Genomic DNA, 23808 nt, shown 5'->3' with positions numbered 1-23808 from the left:
ATGCATAACATTGAAAAATAAAATTATAACAGAAAATGACTTAAATGCAAAAACATGAAAGGCCGCCAACCAAGTTTACATTCACGTGCATTGAAAAGTAAAAACAACAAATACTAGAATTTTTTTTTTCAAAGATACTACTTCTGTTTTGTAATGACTCTTATTTAAGGTTTATACGCTCATATTAATAAAATTAATTAATAATGTCAATTTTAAAAAATTATAATAATTTATCTAAAATATCATATTTTTAACATATTAATAATAAATAATTAAAAAATTAATAAAAACATACATATAAAAAGCAGTTATTATAAGACCAAAGTAGTAACTATTGAATAATTGGCTATATGTTAAAAAATAAAGTATTTATTTTTAAAATAATTAGATCACATAAATATATTTAATTGTTAACAGAGTAATATGTATATACATTGAAAGAATTGTTATATTTATTTATATTAGTATCATTTTTTTAATCTTAAATAAGAGTTGAGTATGTATAAACTAAACAAGGAATAATATTTTTAAGCAATTACATATTTAATTTGATAATAAGTGTATTTCAATAAATTCGAGAGATTTTAAATTTTATTTTTTCGATCTCTAATTTTTAATTAAAAAATAATATTTTTAAGAAAAAGAAATAATTATATAAACAATATTTTCAAGAGTGTCAAATTTTAGATTTAAAATTCAAATAAGGTAAAATAAATTAAAAAATTGCATGAAAAAAATATATTCCTTTTCACATCTCTTCTGCTTGAAAGGGTGTCCTCACGTTACATGACATAGAAAGGTCCAACGATAAGATGGAGGGCTAAATGGTAATTTACATTCTTACACATTACACCCACAACTATTTTTAATTTTAAATATTTACCCCAACAAATTTTCATCCATTGAATTAAAAATTCCAAACATAAAATAATTTAAAAAATTCCAAAAAAAACCAGTTACCCTTTGTTTTTTTGCAAATAATACACTTTTAAGGGATTTTTTTTTCTGGAATTTTCTATTGGTGGGTTTTGCTAATCTCCCCTCGATGGGCACCAAGGAGTCATGTCCATAGGATAGCTACCCAACACCCTCAAGAAAGATGTGAACTCCTGCACCTCCGCCAACGCGTTCTGAGCCCTAACCTCCGCCATTGAAGCTTCGAAATCCACGTAAAACATGTACTCGAAGTGCTTCGCCGTGCCGACATTCGCATCGTCGACCAGCCTGATCGGGCGGTTTCTATGCGGCCGCGACTCTATCTTAGTCAGGCTGATGTTACGGAACGCGAACGCCGATAGCACCTTGAAAAGCACGCTCGTTCCCTTATCGTGTGCAAACACAATGCTTGTCTTGAATGGTCTGTCCGTGCGCGGGATTATCGGCTCACGCGCCAGCATCACGAATCGCGTTACGTTGCTTGAGTCGTCCTGGATTCCATCAGCCAATATCTGCATTCCGTACAACTCCGCCGCGCGTGCACTTGCTATGGCCGCCGTGTCGCGGAGGTTGTTGGCTGCTATGTATTCTGCAGCTCCAGCCGTGTCGTCTACTGCCTCCCTGGCGGCCTGCAGTCCCAGTTTAGTGAGCGTAAGCTCGCATTGTGCTAGTGCTTGAGGATGAGAGATCACTCGAGTAATGTACTCTTTGCGGACGCCGGGGAGGGCTAAGAGACAGTGGTGGACTGGCAATTGTACTTCACCGACGATGTGGAGGCGATGACGGAGTAGCAAATCGTAATTTCTGTGAATAGATCCTCCAAGAGAATTTTCAACCGGTAAAACCGCACGATCTGCGATCCACAGCTCCACAGCCTGGAAAGCTACCTCAAATTGATCACAAGGGATGGCTTCACAATTTGGATAAGCTTTCCCCGCTGCAGCCTCCGAATATGCGCCAGGAACTCCCTGATACGCCACGCGAAGCTGAGAACCGTGCATAGGAGCCGGTGAGAGATCCGTAATAGTTAGCGGCTTCATGGGCTTATTATTACTGGAGTTGCCATCATCAGTAGAGCCTTTGTTGAGAGGGATTAAATTAAGGTCGATAGAAGTCTTGTGCCCATTGACGGCAGCGACATGGTCACCTCCGCCGCCGCCGCCGCCAACTGAATCTCCACCTGATATATCAGTAGGTTGCTGTTGAGAAACGACTTTGCTGGCTAATATAGCGCAAGAGCTCTGCCAGTCGGCTCGGCTGGAGCCAACGCCGTTGGAGAAATGGACAGAATCTGACCGATAGATGCAATGGAGGATGAGTTTGTTGGGGGTGAGTCGGGCGAGTCGACGGCGAGTTGGGACTAAAGACTTAAGGGGAGAGGAAGGGGAGATGGCCTGCATCGTTGAAACGGCGCGTTTTGGTTGCGATTACTCTAATAATAGGAAGAACGGAGAGGTTTATGTTTTGATTTTATGCTTGGTGTTCTCTACGAAGGGAACGTCAAGCTGAGAAGAAAGAGAGGGGCGTGAAGGGGTTTTTATATGTGAAGTGTTTGAGAGGTGGTTCGGTCAATCTCATACCTACCCCCGCGTTGGCTCTCTCTCTTTCTCCAACTTACGGCCTGTTTGGATATTGGGAAAGTAGGAGAAATAGAGAATTTACTTTCTTTCTTCTATTTGGGAAGTGGGAAATGAAAATCAGTGGTGGAAAGTGCATTTCACTTGCGAGTGAAATCACATACCTACCCTTCAGTTTTTCAATCCAGTTACTTCTTTTGTGTTTAGTAGGTAAAATTAAATAACAGTGAAAAGTAATTCACCATTAGTCCTCCACTTGTAGGCGGAAAATAAGTTACCTGAAAAATACTTTTTACAAATATTTTTTTTGTAAGTTTCTCTGACAGCCACGAGGATGAAGCCCACACACCTGTTTCCCATCTGTAAGTGTCTCTTGTGCCCTCTTCTTTTCTTTTAGTCACTTGTGTTTTCTCCATCTTTGATTTGGGGTTCACTATGTTTAGTTTCAGGAGAAATGAAAACTTCTATCCACCATTGATTTAGTTTCTCATTTGCTCTCTTCTTTCAATTATCTTCCTTCTTCCACTTGATTTAGCAACTGAAAGAGCTGTTCCTGTGCATTTTGAGCCACTGAAGCAAGAAAGCTTGGTTGATTGTTTGTTTATTCGCTGTGGTAAAGTGCTTGTTTGAGGAGAAGATTTTGGGGAAATATGTTAGTTTATCGATCAAATGAACTGCCACAATAGCTTTGTTCTACATGAAGTTTCAATACTTGAGTTTTCTCATTACTGGTTGATTGTGCTTTTCTGGAATGTTTCTATATTGAACCTCTTAGCGCTTATAATAAAATTATCAGTCTTGGAAACCCTATTTTAGGAGCAATTTAATTTTTCGTAATCTGCTGGTTGCTTTATACATAAAGCATTAGCGTTAAAAATGAGTTTATACGATGTTTGGTAGTGTAATTAAATTATTTATTGAATCTTAATATAAAATTTGATTGCATTACATTGCATTACTATGTATCAAACATAGGTTTAGTGTTAATGATGGAATGTTCAGCAATCTGGGAACTACCTTGTTATGTTGTTTCAATGTTCTGGGAAGATAACACGTTGGGACTCTTTGTGGATTCTGTTGGTTTTGGTTGGAAGCAGAATTCAACATTGTTTCCATTAATGTTTCAGATCTCCCAATTCTTCGACCAAAAAAAAAAAATCTCCCACTTATCCTCAACAAGGAATAAGAGAGAAATTAAATCCTACAAAAGACAAAATTGAATGGTTCTTGTGGCCTGTGGGGAACTAGACAGAATAGAAGGATGGCTTCCTTGTATATGTGGCTAGAGAGGGTGGGAAATGGCCATTTGCTGCGTAGTTGATCAAACCGAGTCCCGCTAGTGTAGATGGTATATTAGCTAAATTCATAGTAGATCCACATTTTAATTTAAATCAGTAAAATTTATTAGATGGGTATGCATAGAAATTTCCGTTAAGATCTGTCTGCTTAAATGGTCATTTGTGGGTTCAGACCTTTACAATCTTGCTTGCTGTGATCTTTGAAAATATGTGCTAAAATATTTCTTTGCTGGATTAAGTCACCTACATTTCACTCTGTTTTAGATTGTGCAGCCATCATCTCTTCTGGCGTTATGATCCTCTTTTTGTTTATGACTTGATTGCTGGTTGAGTTTTGACACTAGGGAACAAGTCTATGTAGACTCAGTCTAAGCAAGTTTTTCCTGTAATTTCAGTGCCTATTATGCTTAACTTGGAAGAGTAAACCCTCTCATGTTATAAGATTATTGTGATAATGTGTTATGTACAGTCATTATGTTTTTTTATTGATGATAGCGTTATATGCTAAGTAGGATTAAAATTTTTTTTACATTAATTTTCTCTACAGCCTACGATTAATATGTTTCTTGCATTGAGCAACTTTTTTATATACTTGTTAGGACATTTTTATTTTTACTTATTAAACTATATAAAAATAATGAAACGATGGTTTGTGTGAATGTTATTAGAATATGGCATGTTATATTATATATATATATATATTTTTTTGAAAATGTTTCATAGATATTCCCCCTAATAATTGTTAGAAGTATGTATTATAATGATCATGATGTGATACAGAACAACAGTACAATCTTTGTTAAATCCACTCATCTCCACTAGCTATAATTGAAAAATAAATAATGAAAGCAACATATTTTTGGGAAATTAAAAGGGAAAAAATAAAAATTAATTAAAAAAAAAGATTTGGTTAGGAATTGCCCACGGATTTGTATGAAGATGTAGCTTTCATTTTCAACCACTAAAAACATTTTCACCTACCCCAACACTTGCCTCTAACTCCTCATCATGCACTCTCCTCTCCCCCTTACCAAACCCTTCATTTTCTCCTCCTTCACACTTAAATATCATCACCATAAAATACACCACTCTTTGTTTTCTATCTTTAAGCTGGGTTTGTTAGAAGGAGAGAAAATAAGGAAGGAAAATTTAGGAGGAACAAATTATATTTTTTATCTAAATTTTTTCAGATGAAAGGAAATTAGAGACAAGAGAAAATATTGAAAGAAAAATAAGTTTTAAAATCCACTTTTATTTTTTCTCTGAATTGGGGATAAAGTGGGAGAAAAGTTTTTAAATTACAAATATATTCTTACATTTATTATGCTCTTATTAAAATATTTAAAATTGTAATTATAATTTTACTATTTAATACAATTTAGCTTTTATATGTTTCTCTGATATTTAAACAAATCAATAAAATTTTTTATTTTTCCTCCTAATTATTACGTTTTTTTTTTTTTTACTTTCTTCCATACAATCTTAATTTAGTTTTGATAAGAATACAAAATTATCATTATGGAAGAAAAATAACAAGATGACATATTGGATCCAAAAGCATGGATATATGACAAAGGAAGCAAGATTGTTCATCATAAAAAAAATTAGTATAATTAAAAAACAAAGAAACAAAACAAAATGTTTGAAGAATTCATATGCAAATCAATATTACCTATTCATACAAGTTGGAATGATTAAAATGAGCAGACAACAAGTAGTATAGATAATTATAACAAGAAAAAAAGAAAGGAGAAAGGGTGTGAGTATGACAACTACCTAGCTTAGTTAGCCCTCTGCTTTTCCACCACCAATTTTGAAAATCCACCACCAACCCAAAATTAGGCAGTCATGTCCCTGTAGCTCACAGCCCTTAACAATGCCCATCTAATGTTTGCATAACCTGCAACCACTATAGTGTGAATAGAATCTTCAAATAGTAAGTCAAACAAATGCTTTAAAATTCATAAACAAAGAAGTAACTTCAGAAGCTAACCAGATAAAAAATAGGAAAGAAAAAAAAGGAAAAGCAATGTATGGAAAAGTCTTATGATATATTCATTTTCATGTCCCTTCTAAGCAAAAGGGTCTCTTGACATACAAAGGGCCATGGGTAATTCATAATCTTACACCTTTCACCAACAACTATGTTTAATTTCAAAATATTTACGCCAATATATTCTCATTGTTGAAATAAAAATTCCCAATTTAAAATAATAAAAAATCTAAATAAAAAAAATTCAGTTTCCCTTTTGGTGTAAATAATAACACTTAGGGGTTTCTTTTTTCTCGAATTTTCTATTGGTGGGCTTTGCTAATTTCCCATTGATGGACACCAAGGGGTCATGTCCATAGGATAGCTCCCCAACACCCTCAAGAAAGATGTGAACTCTTGCACCTCTGCTAACGCGTTCTGTGCCCTAACGTCCGCCATTGACGCTTCAAAATCCACATAAAACATGTACTCGAAGTGCTTTGCTGTGCCCACATTCGCGTCGTCCACCAGCCTGATTGGACAATTTCGGTGCGGTCGCGACTCAATCTTCGTCAAGTTGATGTTGCGAAACGCGAACGCTGATAGCACTTTGAAAAGCACGCTCGTTCCCTTATCGTGTGCGAAAACAATGCTCGTCTTGAATGGTCTATCTGTGCGCGGGATTATGGGCTCACGCGCTAACATCACGAATCGCGTTACGTTGCTTGAGTCGTCCTGGATTCCATCTGCCAGTATCTGTAGTCCGTACAGCTCCGCCGCCCGTGCACTTGCTATGGCAGCTGTGTCGCGAAGGTTGTTGGCAGCTATGTGCTCTGCAGCTCCAGCTGTGTCATCCACTGCCTCCCTGGCGGCGTTTAGTCCGAGTTTAGAGAGACTTAGCTCGCACTGTGCGAGTGCTTGAGGATGAGAGATCACTCGAGTAATGTTCTCTTTGTGGACGCCAGGGAGGGCTAAGAGACAGTGGTGGACCGGTAATTGTACTTCGCCGACGATATGGAGGCGATGCCGGAGGAGCAAATCATAATTTCTGTGAATTGATCCGCCAAGAGAATTCTCAACTGGTAAAACCGCACGATCTGCAACCCAGAGCTCCACCGCCTGGAAAGCAACCTCGAATTGATCGCAAGGAATAGATTCACAGTTCGGATAAGCTTTTCCTGCTGCAGCCTCTGAATATGCCCCAGGAACTCCCTGATAAGCTACACGGAGATGAGACCCGTGCATAGGAGCCGGTGAGAGATCTGTAATAGTTAAAGGCTTCATGGCCTTATTGTTATCTTCAGTAGAGCCTTTGTTCAGAGGGACTAAATTAAGGTCGACAGAGGTCTTATGACCATTAACAGCAGCGACATGGTCGGCGCTACGATCGCCGCCGTAATCTCCATTGGATTTGTCTGTAGGTTGCTCTTGAGAGACAACTCTGCTAGCTAATATAGCGCAAGAGGTTTGCCAGTCAGCTCGACTGGAGCCAACGCCGTTGGGGAAATGGATGGGATCTGAACGATAGATGCAATGAACAGATAGTTTGTTGGGAGTGACTCGGGCGAGTGGACGCCGAGTCGGGAGCAAAGACTTGAGCGGAGACGAAGGAGAGATCGCCTGCATCGTTAAGCTAGCGTCTTTGTTCCGCTTAATTGAATAATAGAAAGAATAGGGAGGGATTTTTCTTTAAAGCTTGGTGTTCTCTGTGCAATGGAACGTCAAGCTGAGAATAGAGAGGGGCGTGAAGTGGGTTTTATAGGTGATGAAGTGTTTGACAGGTGACTCGGTCAAATCTCATACCTACGCTGAGTTGGCAGGGTGTATGTACGCGCGAGTGTATATTAAACTTTTATGTTTTCTCCAAAAAGTAATTCAGTCAAATCCTATACTTATTCTCCATTGATGAAGTGTATGCAAAATTATTCATCGCATTAACAGTATCATAATAAATTATTAAAAATTTAAAATTACTTATTAAATTCATATTCATTAAAAAAATTAAAATCTTTTAAGTATTATTTTTAAAAAATTATTTTTTTTTAACAACAAACTCTAATATGAATATCAAATAGGCTTTTAAGTGCATATGAAAAGCTTTTTAGTAAAAATGAGTCTCATCTAGACTTGAGTGTATATACTTAATTTTCTATTGATTGAAATAAAACATTTGTCTCTTTAAATGTATTTTTTTAAATTTTATTAGATTTATATTGACACGTGGGTTAAAACAAAGTAGTGTTATAATAAAAGAGCTTAGAGTCTTGAAATCAACTTGATGTAGAGGAGAGAAGTTTTAAAATAATAAAGAAGATTCGGAGGAAGGAGGGGTGTGTATGGGTATGAAAGTGGTAAATTATCAGTTTAATAAGTTTTTTTTCTGAAAATATATTAGGTGAGGCTGTTAACATCAACATGGTTGTTGAAGGCTTTGTGTTGTCATTGGTCAAGACACCTATTGTGGACTTTGAATTTCATCCACAACGTTAGAATCTTTCAACTTCTTTGTCCGTTTTGTTAAATTAGGGTAATTTCCAGTATAGTCGCCATGTTTAATAAAATTTATTTTTATTATTTTATAATTTTTATTTATTTTATTTTTTACATATATTAAAAAAAATTTATTAATTTTTTAATTATATATCTCTTAAATATATTAAATTTTATTAAATATTGAGAGAAATTTTAAAAATAAAATAAAATTATAATAATCAATTTATACATTATTATAATTTTAAAAAAATAAATAAATAATAATTTTAATATAACTAAAAAATAAATAAAAATTATGAAATAAAAAGAATATAATTTAATTTATATTTATTTAATATTAAATAATTTAATTTTTAAATATTTATTTTATTAATAAATTAATTCTTTTATTAAATTTATTGTTAGTGGATAATTAATCGAAATCGATTCAAATTAAAAATATTAAATTATTATAAATATTAAAATTATAATAATTAAATTATCATAAATTTTAAAATTAAAAATTAAACTATTATAAAAAATTAAATCTGTAATATTTAATTATTATAATTTAATAGTGAAGAAATATAAAATACTTAATTATTATAGTTTAACTGTGAATTTTGATAAAAAAAATTTATTAATAAAAAAATTATATAAATAAAATTAAATTATAAATTTTTGGAAATTACGCTATAAATTAATTATTATAAATGGTGAAATTTATCCTAGAACGGAGTAATAAATATCAAAGTCTATTTTCCAAGTCTCAATTTGACTTTTAATTATTATTCAAAAATTTAACTATTATTAAATAGTTCAATGATAAATTGTAAAAAAAAATTAAAATTTTTAGTCCCACTATATAATTCAGAGTCTTTTTTTACTAATTAATTATTAATCATATTATTAATAGAATACTTGAATTCTTTTGTATGAAGGAAATATAATAGCTAAGTATAACTGATTTGATATACTACAGTAAATAATTTTTTTTTCTTATGATAAGATTGATTTAAACTCGAAATTTCCTCGTACTTTTCATACAGAGGATGAACTTATTGGCTTATTGGCAGACTTATTGAAATTTTAAGTTCACTCATCACGTTCAAGTTGACTGGATTAAGCGTATTATTTTAGATTTATTTATTTATTTATTTTTAATTAAATAATAAAAATGTATTATATAATAACTGCTCTTTAATTTTTATAAATTAACCTATTTGATTTGTAAATAACCTTAAAAAATTAACCTATTTTTATAAATCTTACTGTGTTTAATCATGTAGGTAAAAAAAAAAAGGCAAGTAATAATAATATATGATTATTTTTGTTATTTTATTATTATTATTTGTGGACCTGAGGTCGTAACAGAATTATTATTTGTGGGTGTTTTCACATTGGGATTTTTATTGTTAAATCTTAAATATATGATTTATCAACAACCAACAAAATGTTTTTTAAAAAAAAAAAATTGAAAATTATGATAATAAATAGGAATAATTATACGTGGAAAAGGTTATTATTTTTGAAATATATTATCTAATTATATATGCTTCGCCACATCACCCAATAAAATAATGGTATTTGGCGAATTAATTAACAATATTAATAATATATTATCATTTTGTTGACTTGAAAAAAATCCCTTAAGTATCAATCAATGCAAAATTACATAATAAATTTTTAAAATTATCCTAATAAATAACTTCTTTGTATATTTATCTCTTTCTATTGCATTTAAATGTGCAAAAATGAGTTTTGCAAGTTAAAAAAACGTTTTTTTTACATGATTTTGTCTTATTAAAAAAAAGATTAGAAGAGAATACGATTATACGAAGCCGTATTGAGGACCACAGCTACGCACGCAGCCCACGTGAGAGAAAAGGGTTCTGCCGAAAATAATTGAACTTTCATATATTTTATTCACAAATTTAATTTAATAATTTAATCTGAAGAGGTTGCTAATGAATGATTGATGTAATTGTGATGTTAAGAGTTTGTTTATGTATTAATAATTATTATCCACTCACACAAGGGGTAAAGAAAGTTGCAGAAAAGAAAATTTTCAAGTGATTGGAGAATCCAGCAATAGCAAAAGAAACTCATTAAGAATATAACTGAGAGAAAAGATATACATGGAGAAGATGGATTCTCAGTGTTGTTCTAAGAGTAGGAAGTCCCCTCTAGACAAATTTTCAATGAATTCAGAAACTACATACATTGTTGATAATTTCAAATTACAACACAATCAGATCCCTATGGACCTTTCAAATTTACACAAATAACTCAACTCTATAGACCTATAGTCCCAAGAAGGCCGACCAGCCGTGTGAGAAAAATCATTTTGCTCCTCCCTTCTATTTACCTTGTGACCTCAAAGGGACTTGCATCTTGAATCAAAACGCAGCCGAAATCATCTCCTTTTGAATAGGAGATCTTCACTGCAATGATGAGCAGCACAACAACAAAGGCATCATTGGTTTCTCAAAGCCCAACCCATTTCACCCATCTGAAAACCCGGCCAACTCTGAAGGGTAACTCGTAGTCTTTGGTGACAGCCGGTTCCCTCCTTGCTGCCTCTGTTTCAGACCATACGTAGACTCCCCGCTCTTGTCGACTGCCTGGTACAGTGTTGTCCAGGATAACAGCCACCAGGAATGCAATCACCATATGTAAGGATAATAATGTGTTTAAAAAGTAGTTCAACTGCAAAGCCAACACATTTACCAAAATTTGCAATGTCAATCCCAAGTGGTCGGTTCAGGGACTTCGAATATAAGTGGAGTTCAAAAAATATGGGAGTTGGAGCCTCAACACAGACTAATAAATGTTTAACTCAAAGAAGATGAAGTGCTAAATGAAAAATCACAGAGAAATTCGGTCTGGATTCTAAATTCAAACCGTAAACTAAGAAGAACACATTTAAATAATATTCAATATAACAGCTAGAAAGAAAAGTAAAAGATCTTGCTCAAGACAAGCAAGAAAGACGGATGATGCAATCGAGATAGAGAAGGTTTTGACAGGCCAGACAAAAAAGAGAAGCGAGCCGATCCCAGTCAACAGGCACATTTAGTTCATAGCTTGTAAGTTTTTTAGGTACCTCATTTTGCTACCAATAAATAAATTATAGATTGAGATTTGCGTAAAAGAAGCAGCATTTTCATATGATATAGGAGGACAAGTAGAAAACAAGACTCATACCCCTCCGTATTTGCTGCGGAATGGTCCATGAGAGGCAACAATATAAGGCAGAAAATAGCTTGGAACAGACAAGTTGCTATTTGGGGAGATGCCATATTGCTGAAAATATGCTGGCACTGAAAGTGAAAAGAATAAAGATAGGCCAACTATGATGATATTCCGAGAGCTTCCAGCCTCACTGTAGCGCAGATTTGACAATCCTAGTGCTGTAAGCATTGCCCACATGAAGCACAGGAGAGCAGCGACCATTACTTCAGGAATTGAAGCTATAAATCCTCCAACTTTACCTGGTAATAACAGATTCTTAGAAACAAGGAACAACTGTATACATACACATACATATATATATATATATATATAAAGAATGTGTTCTAATCTACCAGTAAAATTTTCATCCCAAGATTTAGAAGCGGGAGCTCTAATAAAAACTTAAGAGATTAATGGGAACAAACTGCAAGCAAACTGCTCCCAACCCCCTTTTTCTCCCCCTTGCTCTCAAAAATAACTTATAAATAAATCCAAAATTATTAACAAGGCAGAGAACGTTAGTGATGTTAATGAGAGTACTTTGGACAAAAACCATATATGAAATACAAGTAACCAATTTCAAATGCTGAGAAGGTCTTTTGCAGGATATCTGTAATGCAATGGAGATATGATTCATTGTCTGTCCTTTTGCAAATCAAAATATTTGTCAGCATTCAAACCATGACATATGCTTTTCACAAACAATGGAAAAAAAACAGATTGTTATGCTGTGCTAAGTAAAATTGTAGAATAAAAACAAGATTAGCTCTTACCAACAAGGGATAAGAGAATCAGAACACATGCCCCTAATTCAACTGCTCTGCGGCTTCCCATTTTAGTCACAGCAATAGTGTGCACGTTCTCAGTTAAGGTTGTGGAGCCAGTTCCAGTACCCCATAGACCAGCCAACACACTAGAAAGTCCTTCAAGGCCAATCCCCCTGCTAAGAACACCTCGTGTTGGAGGTCTAGATGCCACCAACAGTGATGATGCGTGGTATGAGCCAACCTAATTTCAAACCAAAAGAAAAAATCAGGAAGTGTCCTCGAACTTTATCCAGTACATCATATACACAACCATTTCTTAGACATCTTTAGTTTAATGCATGACAAGTGCAACAATAAATGCCAGAAAATTGATTGCTAGGTATTAGTGTAGGGAGAATTACTATCAAGTTCCTGGAATTTTAGAAATTTATTAGTTCATCCCTATTTCAAAATCGCTCAATTAAAACATCCTTATATTTTGTAAAATTGAACTTTTCAAGTCCCCCTGTCAAAGAAATCATAAATCAACTTGTTTTAGCCTTGTTCAAAGGAACTAAATAGTATGAGTATTTAAAATTACAAAGATTAAATAATACCTATAATTAAAATTACAGAACTAAACAGTAAGAATATGCAAGGCGGTTAATGATTTCTTTAATAAAAGGACCAAAGAGTTGAATTTATAGAATACATGGACGTTTTAATTGAGTGATTTGAAATAAGAACGAACTGGTGAAATTCCTAAAACCTCAAGGACTTTAGGGTAATTCACCTACTATTGTATTACTTTCTCAATAGATAGTTGCCAAATTCAATGCTGAAACCATAACTGAATTCATAATTTTGATGCCAAATACAAATTTATTTATTTTTATATGTCTGAACATTATTTAATTCTCCAGACATCACTACTAAGTAATTCATAAGTTTTCAGCAAAGATGCGAGTGACAACATGTAATATTTTGAAATTCCTAACAAGTGCAGATTTTTAACAAAAATGCATATGCAAATGAATTGTGTGAAGGTCAACAAACCTGAGTTTATGACAAAATCAGGTCTACAAGGTCGTAAAATATCATGCAAATATATGATGTTTAAAAATAATAGCACTTAGGCCAAAATATTGCACATGTCCATCAGAAGATTCAACATAACCATTTATAAGGAACTAACCGAATCCACGGATGCGATAATGGACACCACACACATAACAAGTGCCATTTTCCACTCGAATACAGGAGTACCCCATTGTAAGGGATAAGGAAACCTAAACCATGGGGAAGATTTCAATGCATGAGAAGTATCAACTCGACAGTGCTTCATCCTGGAAACATGCTTTCTGCAGTGATCAGATATAATATTTGAAGCAGGAATATTTGGATCACAACCTTTGTAACTGTAGGCTCCAGCTTCAGTCAGAAGGAAAGCCGCTGCCCATGTGATTGCTAAACCCAGTGGAACCTGGTAAAGAAAAGATAGAAATATCACATTCTAGAGTATGACAAAAGAACATAAGCAATGTAACAATTATAAAAGCTTGAGTTGTTAGTGCTGCAATATTCCAAAAGTGTAATTTGGACTAAGGACTTTTTCACTTTTGCTACCCTATTAAGATTGCTAGTTTGTATTGGTTTGCGTTTACACTCCAGTACTCCACCAAGAAGTCCATGCAGTTAGTCCCACTTGGGTTGCCTTATAGATCATTTACATTTTTTCCTTGTTTTGTTGGCCTACAAGTGAAAGAGGGTTCTAAATGGGAAGTCCAATTTTATTGTGAAAAAGATCTGAATTAAGTCTCAAAGTTGCATTGTTCTCTCAATTAATGGCTTAGGCTTATTGTTATTACAAGCTCACAGATCTACGCACATACACATACACATGCACATAATCACAGTACAAGAGAGAAAGAATAATGAACACAAGATTTACATAGTTCAACCGTAAGTTCTACGTTCATAGGCAAGGCAAGATAGATATAAAAGTTATACTATGGTGAAAAAGAGTAAGATCTAATCTCTAGGCACTCTCAATTCCTAACTCCAATGTATTTCCCAAAATTCTCATAATACTATCATAGTAGGGAAAAAAAAAACGATATTATACTGGTTTGTACCACAGAGGGCATTCCAAGCCTAGAGCCTACTACTAACCTCACAAAATATTCTTTCTAGTCATAGCATGAAACTTTTAGGGTTGGGTCACAATTTCAGTGCATGAAAAAATGACACTTGTAAACTTTAAGTTCAAATAGCAATTGCAGAATATATAATGAAAAATCAATGAGCAAGAGGATCAGATCTGTGCAATAAGGGTAGAAGGAATAGATAAAAACAGCAACAATGAAAAACAGGATGATTGAAATATAAATTTGTCAAAGTAAACTTACTGCATAAATGAGAAAAACACGGTGACCCAGAACAGATATCTTGCGAAGATACTGCAATAAGCATGAAAAAGAATAGATTAAATAAAACAAAATACTTGAACAGGGAGAGACGGCAGATTCTAATATTTTCAGTATTAACAAATTAAAATGAAAAGATATTCCCAAAATACTGGAGAAAAATCCTGTAATTGAGTATACTGAGGTATAGTCCAATAAACTTACAAGAGAAAAAATAATAACCAGTAATATCTGCGCCACACCAATCTCAAGACATGTACCAACCAGTGGAAAACCATAACTATAAAATGAAAGTCCAACAGCAGCAATTGTTGGGGCAACAACCACTGGGTTGATCAACCTGTAAAGGTAAGAGATGAAACCAAGTTGAGTTATTGGGCTTGTCCTGCAAAAGGCCTGACATCTGGTACATAACATTATTTGCAACACAAATGTTTCATTACTGGAACATAAAGAAGCTATACTGAGACTGCAAGATAAGAGGTTACTAGTGGATGCAATCAAACGTCTCAATCACATTTTATTGGAAAATATCATCCTTTAACAAATGCGCAATATAGAGAGAATTTTGAAACTTGAAAAGAGGGAGTTGGGGAGAGGGGGAGGAGGGAGGGAGGAATGTACTTCTTAATATCGATAAGTTTTTCATCTCAGAACTACAGTAATACACTGAGATCTAAACTATCATTTGGCAGTGACAAGTCATCAAATTATGGAACCTGAGTCAGCAGGCAATCCTTCTAACAAGATATGTAAACCACTTTGGCTCATCCAACAGGGACCAAGAAACGGTAGTTTTACAATGTCAACTTACAGATTATGCATGAATGAAACTGATTACACAACTCAGAACCCCATTTAAAACAGGCTAACAAATTTAAGCCATCAGGCTCAAAAGATCCAGCAATGTCAGGTTTATATATTCTGGAAATAATCAAATTTTAAGATTATCCAAACTCTTTTAATATTTAAGAGTGTTAATTCTTTTGGACAATCAAGAACCTGTATTAATTTATTATGCAGTTAGCATACAACTTACATTTTGCTTGCATTAATGGTTTTCTGTATGGTTATACATTGGATTATACTCAACAAGCAATCATAATGCAGGATGAAATTAAAGCTTTAGGTTGACATCAAAATAACTTAATATTGGTTCTTCCACCTAACAGGAATAATACTGCATGTTAAAGAAGCATGAATGAGCTAGCAACCTCAAGGAAGCCAACCTCAGGCCTTACCAGCTGAGAATCCATGCAAGTAGGCAATCATAACAACTAACTATACGTTAGTGTGCATTTGATACAGGTTAAGGTGTGAGGCTTAAAAATTGTAGCAGTAACAATTAAGGGTGTAATGATTGGTGTCGGGGGGAAGGGGGGGTGTTAAAGGAAAATTGATATAGAAAAAGATTACAGGGTGTAGAAATAAGAGTTAAGTCTGTTTGGTACAAGATAAAAGATTAATCAAAGTGATATATTATAACAGTAATAGCTAAAACCCATCCATGATGATTAATAGCAAAAAAATAGGTAAAGGAGATAAATTGTTACCCCCCCCCCAACCTCTCTCTCTCTCTCTTCTAATAACAAACACTCAAAGGGGATATTTCACCTAAGTAACAAGCTAAAAAACAAATACCATAACTGATGGCAATTCATCTGCCAGTTGGAAAAATTACATGCAATGGATTACATCTTCTTGCTGAGAAAAGGCTTAATAATTGAAAAAAAAAAAGGGTGTCTAGACTCTAGGGTCTAGATAACCTATAGAAAGGCCTCATGTTCTGTTCCTTCTTCAAATTTTTTTTACAAAATCCTTCAACATTGCTTCCATATTCAAGGAGGGGAATTACAGCTCAGGACAAGAGAATAGGAAGTGGTAATATTCATAGGAGATAAATTAGCATTAAATTATGTCACCTGCACTTTTGACGCTCATGTCGTAATAATAAAATGACAATAATAATTTCAAATGAAGCATGTTTAAGATGGCATACACTTAATTCATAATGATTATGTTTGATAATATCCAATAAATAACATGACCTAAAACTACAAATAAATAAATAAAAACTCTGTCCCACTCTGTTTAAGCTATTAACGTTGCAAGGTCTATTGAAACACTTTACAAAATCCACTATTCACATATTTGAAATTTATAAATGGAATACAGAAATGTGAGTAAGGTAATCTTTTCTGTTAATATAAGAGTAAGGTAATCTTTTCTGTTAATATAAGAGTAAGGTAAACATACAACAAGGAGAGCTGCTGATATCATACCTCAAAAATATAGACATCAATCCACTATATCCAAGCAATGCTTGGAAAGCTGAAGCAATAATTATAGACCCTTGTAATCTCTTCATAATATGTTTGAAATTCTGCCACAATAAATAATTTGTGAGAAATGTTGTTAAAACTAGACATGGAAATGAATTTCATTTTAGAATCATAATTATTGTAAAACCATGGAATTACTTAATGCATTTGTTCAGTTGAAAAATTAATTGGAAAAGTAGTTCAATTATTATTGATTTACATATTGACGAAAGTTCAATCTGCAATCAAGGATACAGCCATACAGGTCAAGTCAACTCTTCTACATTTATCATTTCTTTACCTTCTACCTTTGATCCTTTTCTCATTGTTCTGCCGAAGTAACTTGCCAAATACTGACTCTTTATCTTCTATAAGGTTTAAAAATTCAAGACAATTGGGAAAAATTTAGCAATCAATTTTATTAAATTCTAAAGAGCAGACAAGACGAGCATCAGCGAACTATATTATATCATCTTTCAGTATTACAAGTCATTCACGAGCTTACTAAAGAAGTACAACAGCAGCAGGTTATTTGTCACATTGTGGGATACTGTATTTAAGAAATTCCAAATTGAATCACTTGTAAAATTTGTACTTTTCTATCATACATACATCAGGCTAATTTGGATGTCCAGGTGTTGATGTTGGGAGTAGAAACTATAACAGACACAAACAAGCTTACTTTTTCATTTGCTAGCATGGCAACAAACCCAAAAAGACAACCACTAACTTGTATATTTATTATTTAACCAAGCAAGAACAAGAGGAAAGGAACATACATTTCCACTTAATCCTTGGAACTCCAATGAATTTATTATTGCTAACGCTGGAGCAAGATATACAAATGACGGGCCTTGTATCAAAGGCAACCTTGATCCAAAAGATGTATGCAAAAGTGTGGTCACTCCTGAAATGAAAAGCACTGTTGACACCACCATCGAAGTATCCTCCTACACCAACTAAATCCAATAAGATCAAGCTATTCGTACCATATTCTCAACTAGACAATGAATATCACAACGCATAGAAGATTTAAATAATTCACAACTACTCACATAAGAGCCCCCCATTGCAGGAACGATGACGAGTGGAATGAGAATTAATGAACCTAACATCGAAAGGTAATGCTGGAACCCATATAGACCAATGGGAACTGAAACATTAGGCAACAAACATAAGTCAATTTAAATATATCACAAAACCAACGAAAATCGAAAAACACAATTTTTAACCTTAAAAAGTTTCTAAGTACACCTGTAAACGACAATTCCAACATATCCAACAAGAAAACTGCATTATTTTCACATGTCAGCATTTATCATTACAAAAAGGGAACAAAAGGCTTGCTCATTCCAATCACAATTAAAACCAACAAAAAGAATAAAGAGTACCTCACAACATCTAACTGTCATCAATGAACTTTAAAAAAAAAAAAAAAGGTCAGCATACATCATATAATCAAAGCATCGCCATTTCTTTCGATTAAAATGGTTGACGCCCTCAATCCCTTATGAACAAGTCAAACTCCAAATTTCACACAAAAAAAATGGACCTTTTAAGATATTAATAAAAATTAATACTGAATTCTAGTTTTGTTCTACCACAACATGATCATTTTAAAGATCAATACACCCAGAAAAAACCAAACGACATGAATTCAGATTCCCAGTTAAATGGTAACAACAATTTTTTTTTCCTGCTTCTCCCAAACACAGCAATCAATCAATAAGCACAACTTACCAAGGCCTGGTGTATCTCTTAGCTCATATTTCATATGAGAATGCCTTCCCACAAACCCATTATCCTCCACAGTTTGTGGCAACACATCAACCACTTCCTCATTCCTCGCGGCTCTTCTCGTACCTTCTGTGGGGGCAACCGGAGCCTGCCCATTAGTTCCATGACCCGACTCTTTCTTAGGAGCCCCACCACCATCAGAGTCTCTCCTCCTCTTCACCCTCTGATCTTTATTCTCAGTTGGCACTGCCGTTTCAGTACCATTCACAGCAGCAGGAGTTGGTGTCGCCGTCGTGGTGGGAGCTGCTCTCGCTCGACCAGCTTCAAGATCCGGCTGATTATCAGACTGCTCTTTGGGCTTGGGGGGAAGGGAAATCTGACCGGAATCACTAACATTGGTCTCTCCAGAGAACTTGGGTCGGAACCCAGTTCGCTTAGCCCAAGAAGAAGGCGGCAATGGGGAAGATTCAGGCGCAGGCAGCCATGGACCAGGCTTGGAACGGGCTTTCGGGTCGGAGTTAGACATTGTTATACTATTGAATTGCAGAAGGTCCCTGGCAAAAACATAATAGGAGGGTAATGCAGAGCAGATCTAAGGTGAAAAGCAAGGGTTTAAGAGGTCCTTAGGGTTTTTGAAGAGATAAAAAAGCTGTCTTTTTTAGTGAGAGAAAGAGAGAAGCTTGTTTAGCTAAGAAGAGGAGTAAAAGAGTCAGTGTGAGAGTGAGTGTTTTAGAGAGAGAAAGGAAGAAAGATGACAACAGAGAGACAGCTATAGCGAGAGATAAAGGAGTGTAGTGGAAGAACCCAAAACCGCGTTTGCTGCTTATTTTATTAATATCTTCACCTCACAATATTTATAATTTAAGATTTATTCATGTAATTTAAAAAAATAATTTTTCATATATTAATATTAAATTATTTAAAAATTAATAAAAATATAAATAAAAAATAACATCTTTTTAGATGATAGATAATATAAAAAATTAACTAAAACGACAGTGGATGGATGTAGTATTATTATTTATTTTATTTTTTATTTTTTTAATAAAAATAAACTAAATTGCGACAAACCCGATTATCTCGCAATTTGTGTAATAAAAATAGTTAGCTTTTATTGACGTGTAGTTAGTTAGCTGTCGAATGGATAAAGAGATGATTTTTCAGACATTACGTGTAATCATGGTTATTGGCATGCAATGCACCTGCAATTGCAAAAAATAAAAATAAATAAATAATTCTTTAAATGAGGTCAAGCAGATTTTTACGAATTTGATTCCAAACAATTCTACCCAATTTAATTTTAATTTAGTTTTCATTCGATTTTATTTAAGTTAAATTAATTTTAATATTTTAAATTATTTTATAATAAAATTTAAATAATTTTTAATATCTGAAATTTATAAATAAGTTCAAATTTAAAGTATATTTTAATAAATTTAGTTTGTCTTTTTTTTTATTCATTTTCTCTTTTATCTTTTTGTGACATGTAATCACCGTTATGTATTTATATTCTCTTGTCATATTTACGTTAGTTATATGTATGGATGTATTGCATTTTTTTTTCATCATGCAGTCATTTAATTTTATCTTGCGTCACTTAAACACGATTCCAAACATTACAGGATTTGTTATTTCACGGAGATTAACAGATACTCAAGGCTAGGGTCCTACGAGCAAGTTGGCCCCAATTCGGCTTGTCTGGACAAGTCTTGAGCTTACATAAGGCGTAGAGCCGCATTTTGGGCTCTCCGAGGGCTTAAGCCTGATCCTTCTAATTTGGACTTCTTCAAGATCCGGAATTTTGGAGCCCAGCTATCATCAAGTGCCTCTTTATCCGCTCATTAATTATTACATGATTTATGAGAAGGTAAATTTTGAAATCTCAATTATTACCGTGCGACTATAAGAAAGTTCTATCAAAATATCATTTATTTGCCTTTTACTTGTACTTTTGCTTCCCCGTCTCTATCTTCTTCTGTCATGCTTTATTGGGGGATTTGATAATTTAATGTGGTTTAGGGCCCATTGAGATTGAGTCCTTTTGCTACGAGGAGTTTGCTCAACGGGATACTGAGTCGAGTTCAGGTCATTTTGGGTAATTTCTGTATGGTTTTCACTATAATTGGTTATGTGGATCTCAGCGGGTGAAAGAAGGAAATGAGAACTCTGGTGACAAAAAGATCTCCTTCATCCCTATAGATGGCATCAATTGATGTTTGAGATCCAAATAATGGGTTGAGACTCATGGTGTATTTTAGTAAATTTGGTTTGTCTCTCCCTTTCGTTTCTTTTTATTTCTTTTTTCTTTTGTTATTTTGTAACATGTAACCGGTATCCTACACACATACTCTCTTGTCATATTCACGTTGGCCGTACGTACAAATGTACTGCATCATTTTATTCTGTCAGACAGTTATTTAATTCTATTCGGCTCTACTTGAACATGACCCCAAGTATAACAAGGTCTATTATTTCATGTGGGCTAACGGATACTCGAGGTTAGAATCCCACAAGTAAGTTGGCACCCAGCCTGACTTGCCTAGATAAGTCTTGGACTTGCATAAAGTGTAGAGCTGGATTTTGGACCCTTTAGAGACTTAGGTCTGGTTCTTCTAGTTTGGGTTTTATCAAGATTCGAACGTCGTCAATTTTTTTTAAAAATAATTAGTATAATTCCCGATATATAATCTAGCAATTGAAAGAGAATAAACAGTATTTTGAAACAAAAATTGAATGAAAAACTCTATATCCATGCTTTTAGATAGAAGAGGAGAATATACTCTCCTTAAAATCACATATTTATTTTTTTTTTAAATCAAAGGTGAATGGTATATTCTCCTTAAAATCACATATTTATCCTTTTTTTTTTAAATTAAAGGTAAATGATATATCATTAAATAGTTTCAAGGTCAAAATTTATTACAAGCACTAAGAACAACAATATATATTACAAGATTCAAAATATAAGACAATTCTAACTCGAATCTATAACTACAAAATCTTAAACAGCGATTATATTTTGAATTTTCTTCACGAATGCCCAACCTATTTTAGTCAATTAAATTCATGGCTATGCTTAATAAAATCTTCCGAAGACAGCCGCCACGAAAAATGAATCTTTCTTGCTGATTATCCACTCTCTAAAAAAATCCCACCAAAAGTTAATACATTTTATCAAGTAATCCACATGCGATCGAAAGATCACAGCAACAAACAAAAATAAATATACCTCTCATTCGTGGGAGAGAGAAAAACCTATAAAATCAAATCAGAATAAGATGATCTTTTCTATCCAAAAACCACAAATCAATAAATCAAAGGATTGGTTTCTCATAAAAAAGGGGAAAAACCCAAAACACATTTGTCCCTTATTAGACCGTTTCAAGCACTTGCAGATTATTACTTAAATTGGAATTGTTTAGGTGAAAAAGTTTATGAGAACATAAACCTAGCTGGATTACATGTAAAAATACACATTTATTCACATATTTAAATACATAATTGAAATATTTCTAAAAAATTTATAATTAAAATAGAAAGTAATTTTTAATTTCAGCTCAATCAAATTCTATGAGTTTGGAATCGTATAAATTTTAATTATAATGAGGGTTTTGAATTCAAATAGCGAAATTTAAATTTAATAATAATTTTTTGATTGAATCAACTTAAATTAAAATTTAAAATTGTGTTAAATTACTTTTAATATCATATTTAATTATACTTTATTATAACTTTATTTTAAACTAATGAATGAAAGTTTTTAAAATGATATCACTGTTACATAATAGATCTAAAATAATACTGGTAAATTACTATTATATATACATAATTAAAATGTAATTATAAATTAATACTAAAGTTTAAAAAATTCCGTATAAAATTAAAGTGAATAAATTAAATTTTTAGTATTTATAAAAATTAAATCGAATCAATTTTAAATAAAAATTAATTTGAATCAAACCACTCTGATTCGATTTAATTTAATCGGCTGATTTTTTAAGAATCTTTTTATTTTTTATACTTTATTATTAATATTTTAAAATTTAATTAAATTATTTTAATTTTAATTATAATTTAACCTCTATATTATTAAAAATAATATATTATTATTATTAATAAATTCAGTTTAATTTTATTGATTTTTTTCTAATAAATATTAAATTGCAATAATTGAAATTAAAAAAATTAAATTTAATAAAAAAATAAAAAATTAAATTAAAATTTTAAATTAATTCAATTCGATTTATTTTTTAAATTTTAAATTAAATATTACTCAATTATTAAATAATAAATTATTTATTTATTTATAACAAAAAATATTATTATTATTAAAATTATAGTCTTATTAATATAATAATACATTATTTAAAAATATTATTATATATATATTTAAATTTATTTTTTATAATAAATTTAAATTAATTATAATTATTATTTTAATAAAAGAAATGATTGCACACTTATTGTCATTTAAACTTTAATAGCATATTTTAAAATTATTGTAATTAATATATAAAATATTTAACCTTCAACTATTAACATAAAATAATTAATTAATAAAGAATTATTTATACTCGATTAGAAATTTTAATTAATATTATAAATTAATATTATTTAGTTAAAATAAAATTAAAAAACTAAAAATTTTATTTAAATTTCTCAAAAATTAAAAAATGAGTTTCTAGTATTTATAATAAAAATTAAAATTTTAATATATAAAACTGTAAAAATATCTAAAATATATAAAAAAAATAATTAAAATATAAAATTAATTTCTAAATGATGAAATTTATATATCAAATTTTGTGATAAGGCATGTGGCTTGAAATTCTTTTTTCGAAAAAGTATCGTGGATTTTTATTAGATATCGACAATAAAAATTAGACTGAATTCAAATCTGCCGTAGAGTCTAAAATTAATTATCTCATGTCATTAACATATTTAAAAAGTATTATTGTAAATAAAGTAATTAGGAGGGGAAATGCAATTAGCTTTTTATTATGTAAAATAGCAAGCAAAGAGAAAAATCAAAATATTAATCCTGTGTGTCATTTAAAGTTCAACATTGTTTTCTGGTGAAAAAAGTTCA

At 32.5% G+C, this 23808-nt stretch overlaps 3 protein-coding genes across 3 annotated transcripts; all 3 read right to left on the bottom strand.

The window, feature by feature from the left end:
• Positions 1–723: 723 nt before the first annotated feature.
• On the bottom strand, positions 724–3336 carry LOC110613849 (arogenate dehydratase 3). The gene has a single exon (XM_021755207.2). The coding sequence runs from the start codon at positions 2334–2336 to the stop codon at positions 1032–1034; it is 1305 nt and encodes a 434-aa protein (XP_021610899.1). The 5' UTR covers positions 2337–3336; the 3' UTR covers positions 724–1031.
• A 2507-nt stretch (positions 3337–5843) lies between these two features.
• Positions 5844–7504, bottom strand: LOC110613990 (arogenate dehydratase 3). The gene has a single exon (XM_021755433.2). It carries the CDS (start codon positions 7407–7409, stop codon positions 6123–6125), a length of 1287 nt encoding a protein of 428 aa, XP_021611125.1. The 5' UTR covers positions 7410–7504; the 3' UTR covers positions 5844–6122.
• Positions 7505–10347: 2843 nt separating this feature from the next.
• On the bottom strand, positions 10348–19513 carry LOC110613523 (nucleobase-ascorbate transporter 12). The gene is made up of 10 exons (XM_021754695.2): positions 18723–19513; positions 18038–18135; positions 17762–17932; positions 16944–17044; positions 14866–15001; positions 14644–14694; positions 13431–13718; positions 12263–12497; positions 11463–11749; positions 10348–10964 (listed from the first exon to the last, which is right to left on the bottom strand). Exons 1-10 carry the CDS (start codon positions 19243–19245, stop codon positions 10743–10745), a joined length of 2112 nt encoding a protein of 703 aa, XP_021610387.1. The 5' UTR covers positions 19246–19513; the 3' UTR covers positions 10348–10742.
• Between the last annotated feature and the right edge of the window lie 4295 nt (positions 19514–23808).

Source organism: Manihot esculenta, chromosome 4 (genome assembly GCF_001659605.2).
Source record: "Manihot esculenta cultivar AM560-2 chromosome 4, M.esculenta_v8, whole genome shotgun sequence".
Classification (NCBI taxonomy): Eukaryota; Viridiplantae; Streptophyta; class Magnoliopsida; order Malpighiales; family Euphorbiaceae; genus Manihot; species Manihot esculenta.
The sequence above is the reverse complement of the archived record's forward strand: the minus strand, read 5'-3'. Positions and strand labels throughout refer to the sequence as shown.

What these genes read in the sequence shown, in the direction of transcription:
- LOC110613849 (XM_021755207.2), bottom strand. Translation starts at nt 2,336, where the DNA reads ATGCAGGCCATCTCCCCTTCCTCTCCCCTTAAGTCTTTAGTCCCAACT.
- LOC110613990 (XM_021755433.2), bottom strand. Translation starts at nt 7,409, where the DNA reads ATGCAGGCGATCTCTCCTTCGTCTCCGCTCAAGTCTTTGCTCCCGACT.
- LOC110613523 (XM_021754695.2), bottom strand. Translation starts at nt 19,245, where the DNA reads ATGTCTAACTCCGACCCGAAAGCCCGTTCCAAGCCTGGTCCATGGCTG. An exon ending in TTGATGTCTATATTTTTGAG is followed by an intron (nt 15,002 to 16,943) that starts GTATGATATCAG and finishes TTACCTTTACAG; the next exon opens with GTTGATCAACCCAGTGGTTG. An exon ending in TGGTTATTATTTTTTCTCTT is followed by an intron (nt 14,695 to 14,865) that starts GTAAGTTTATTG and finishes TGCTTATTGCAG; the next exon opens with TATCTTCGCAAGATATCTGT.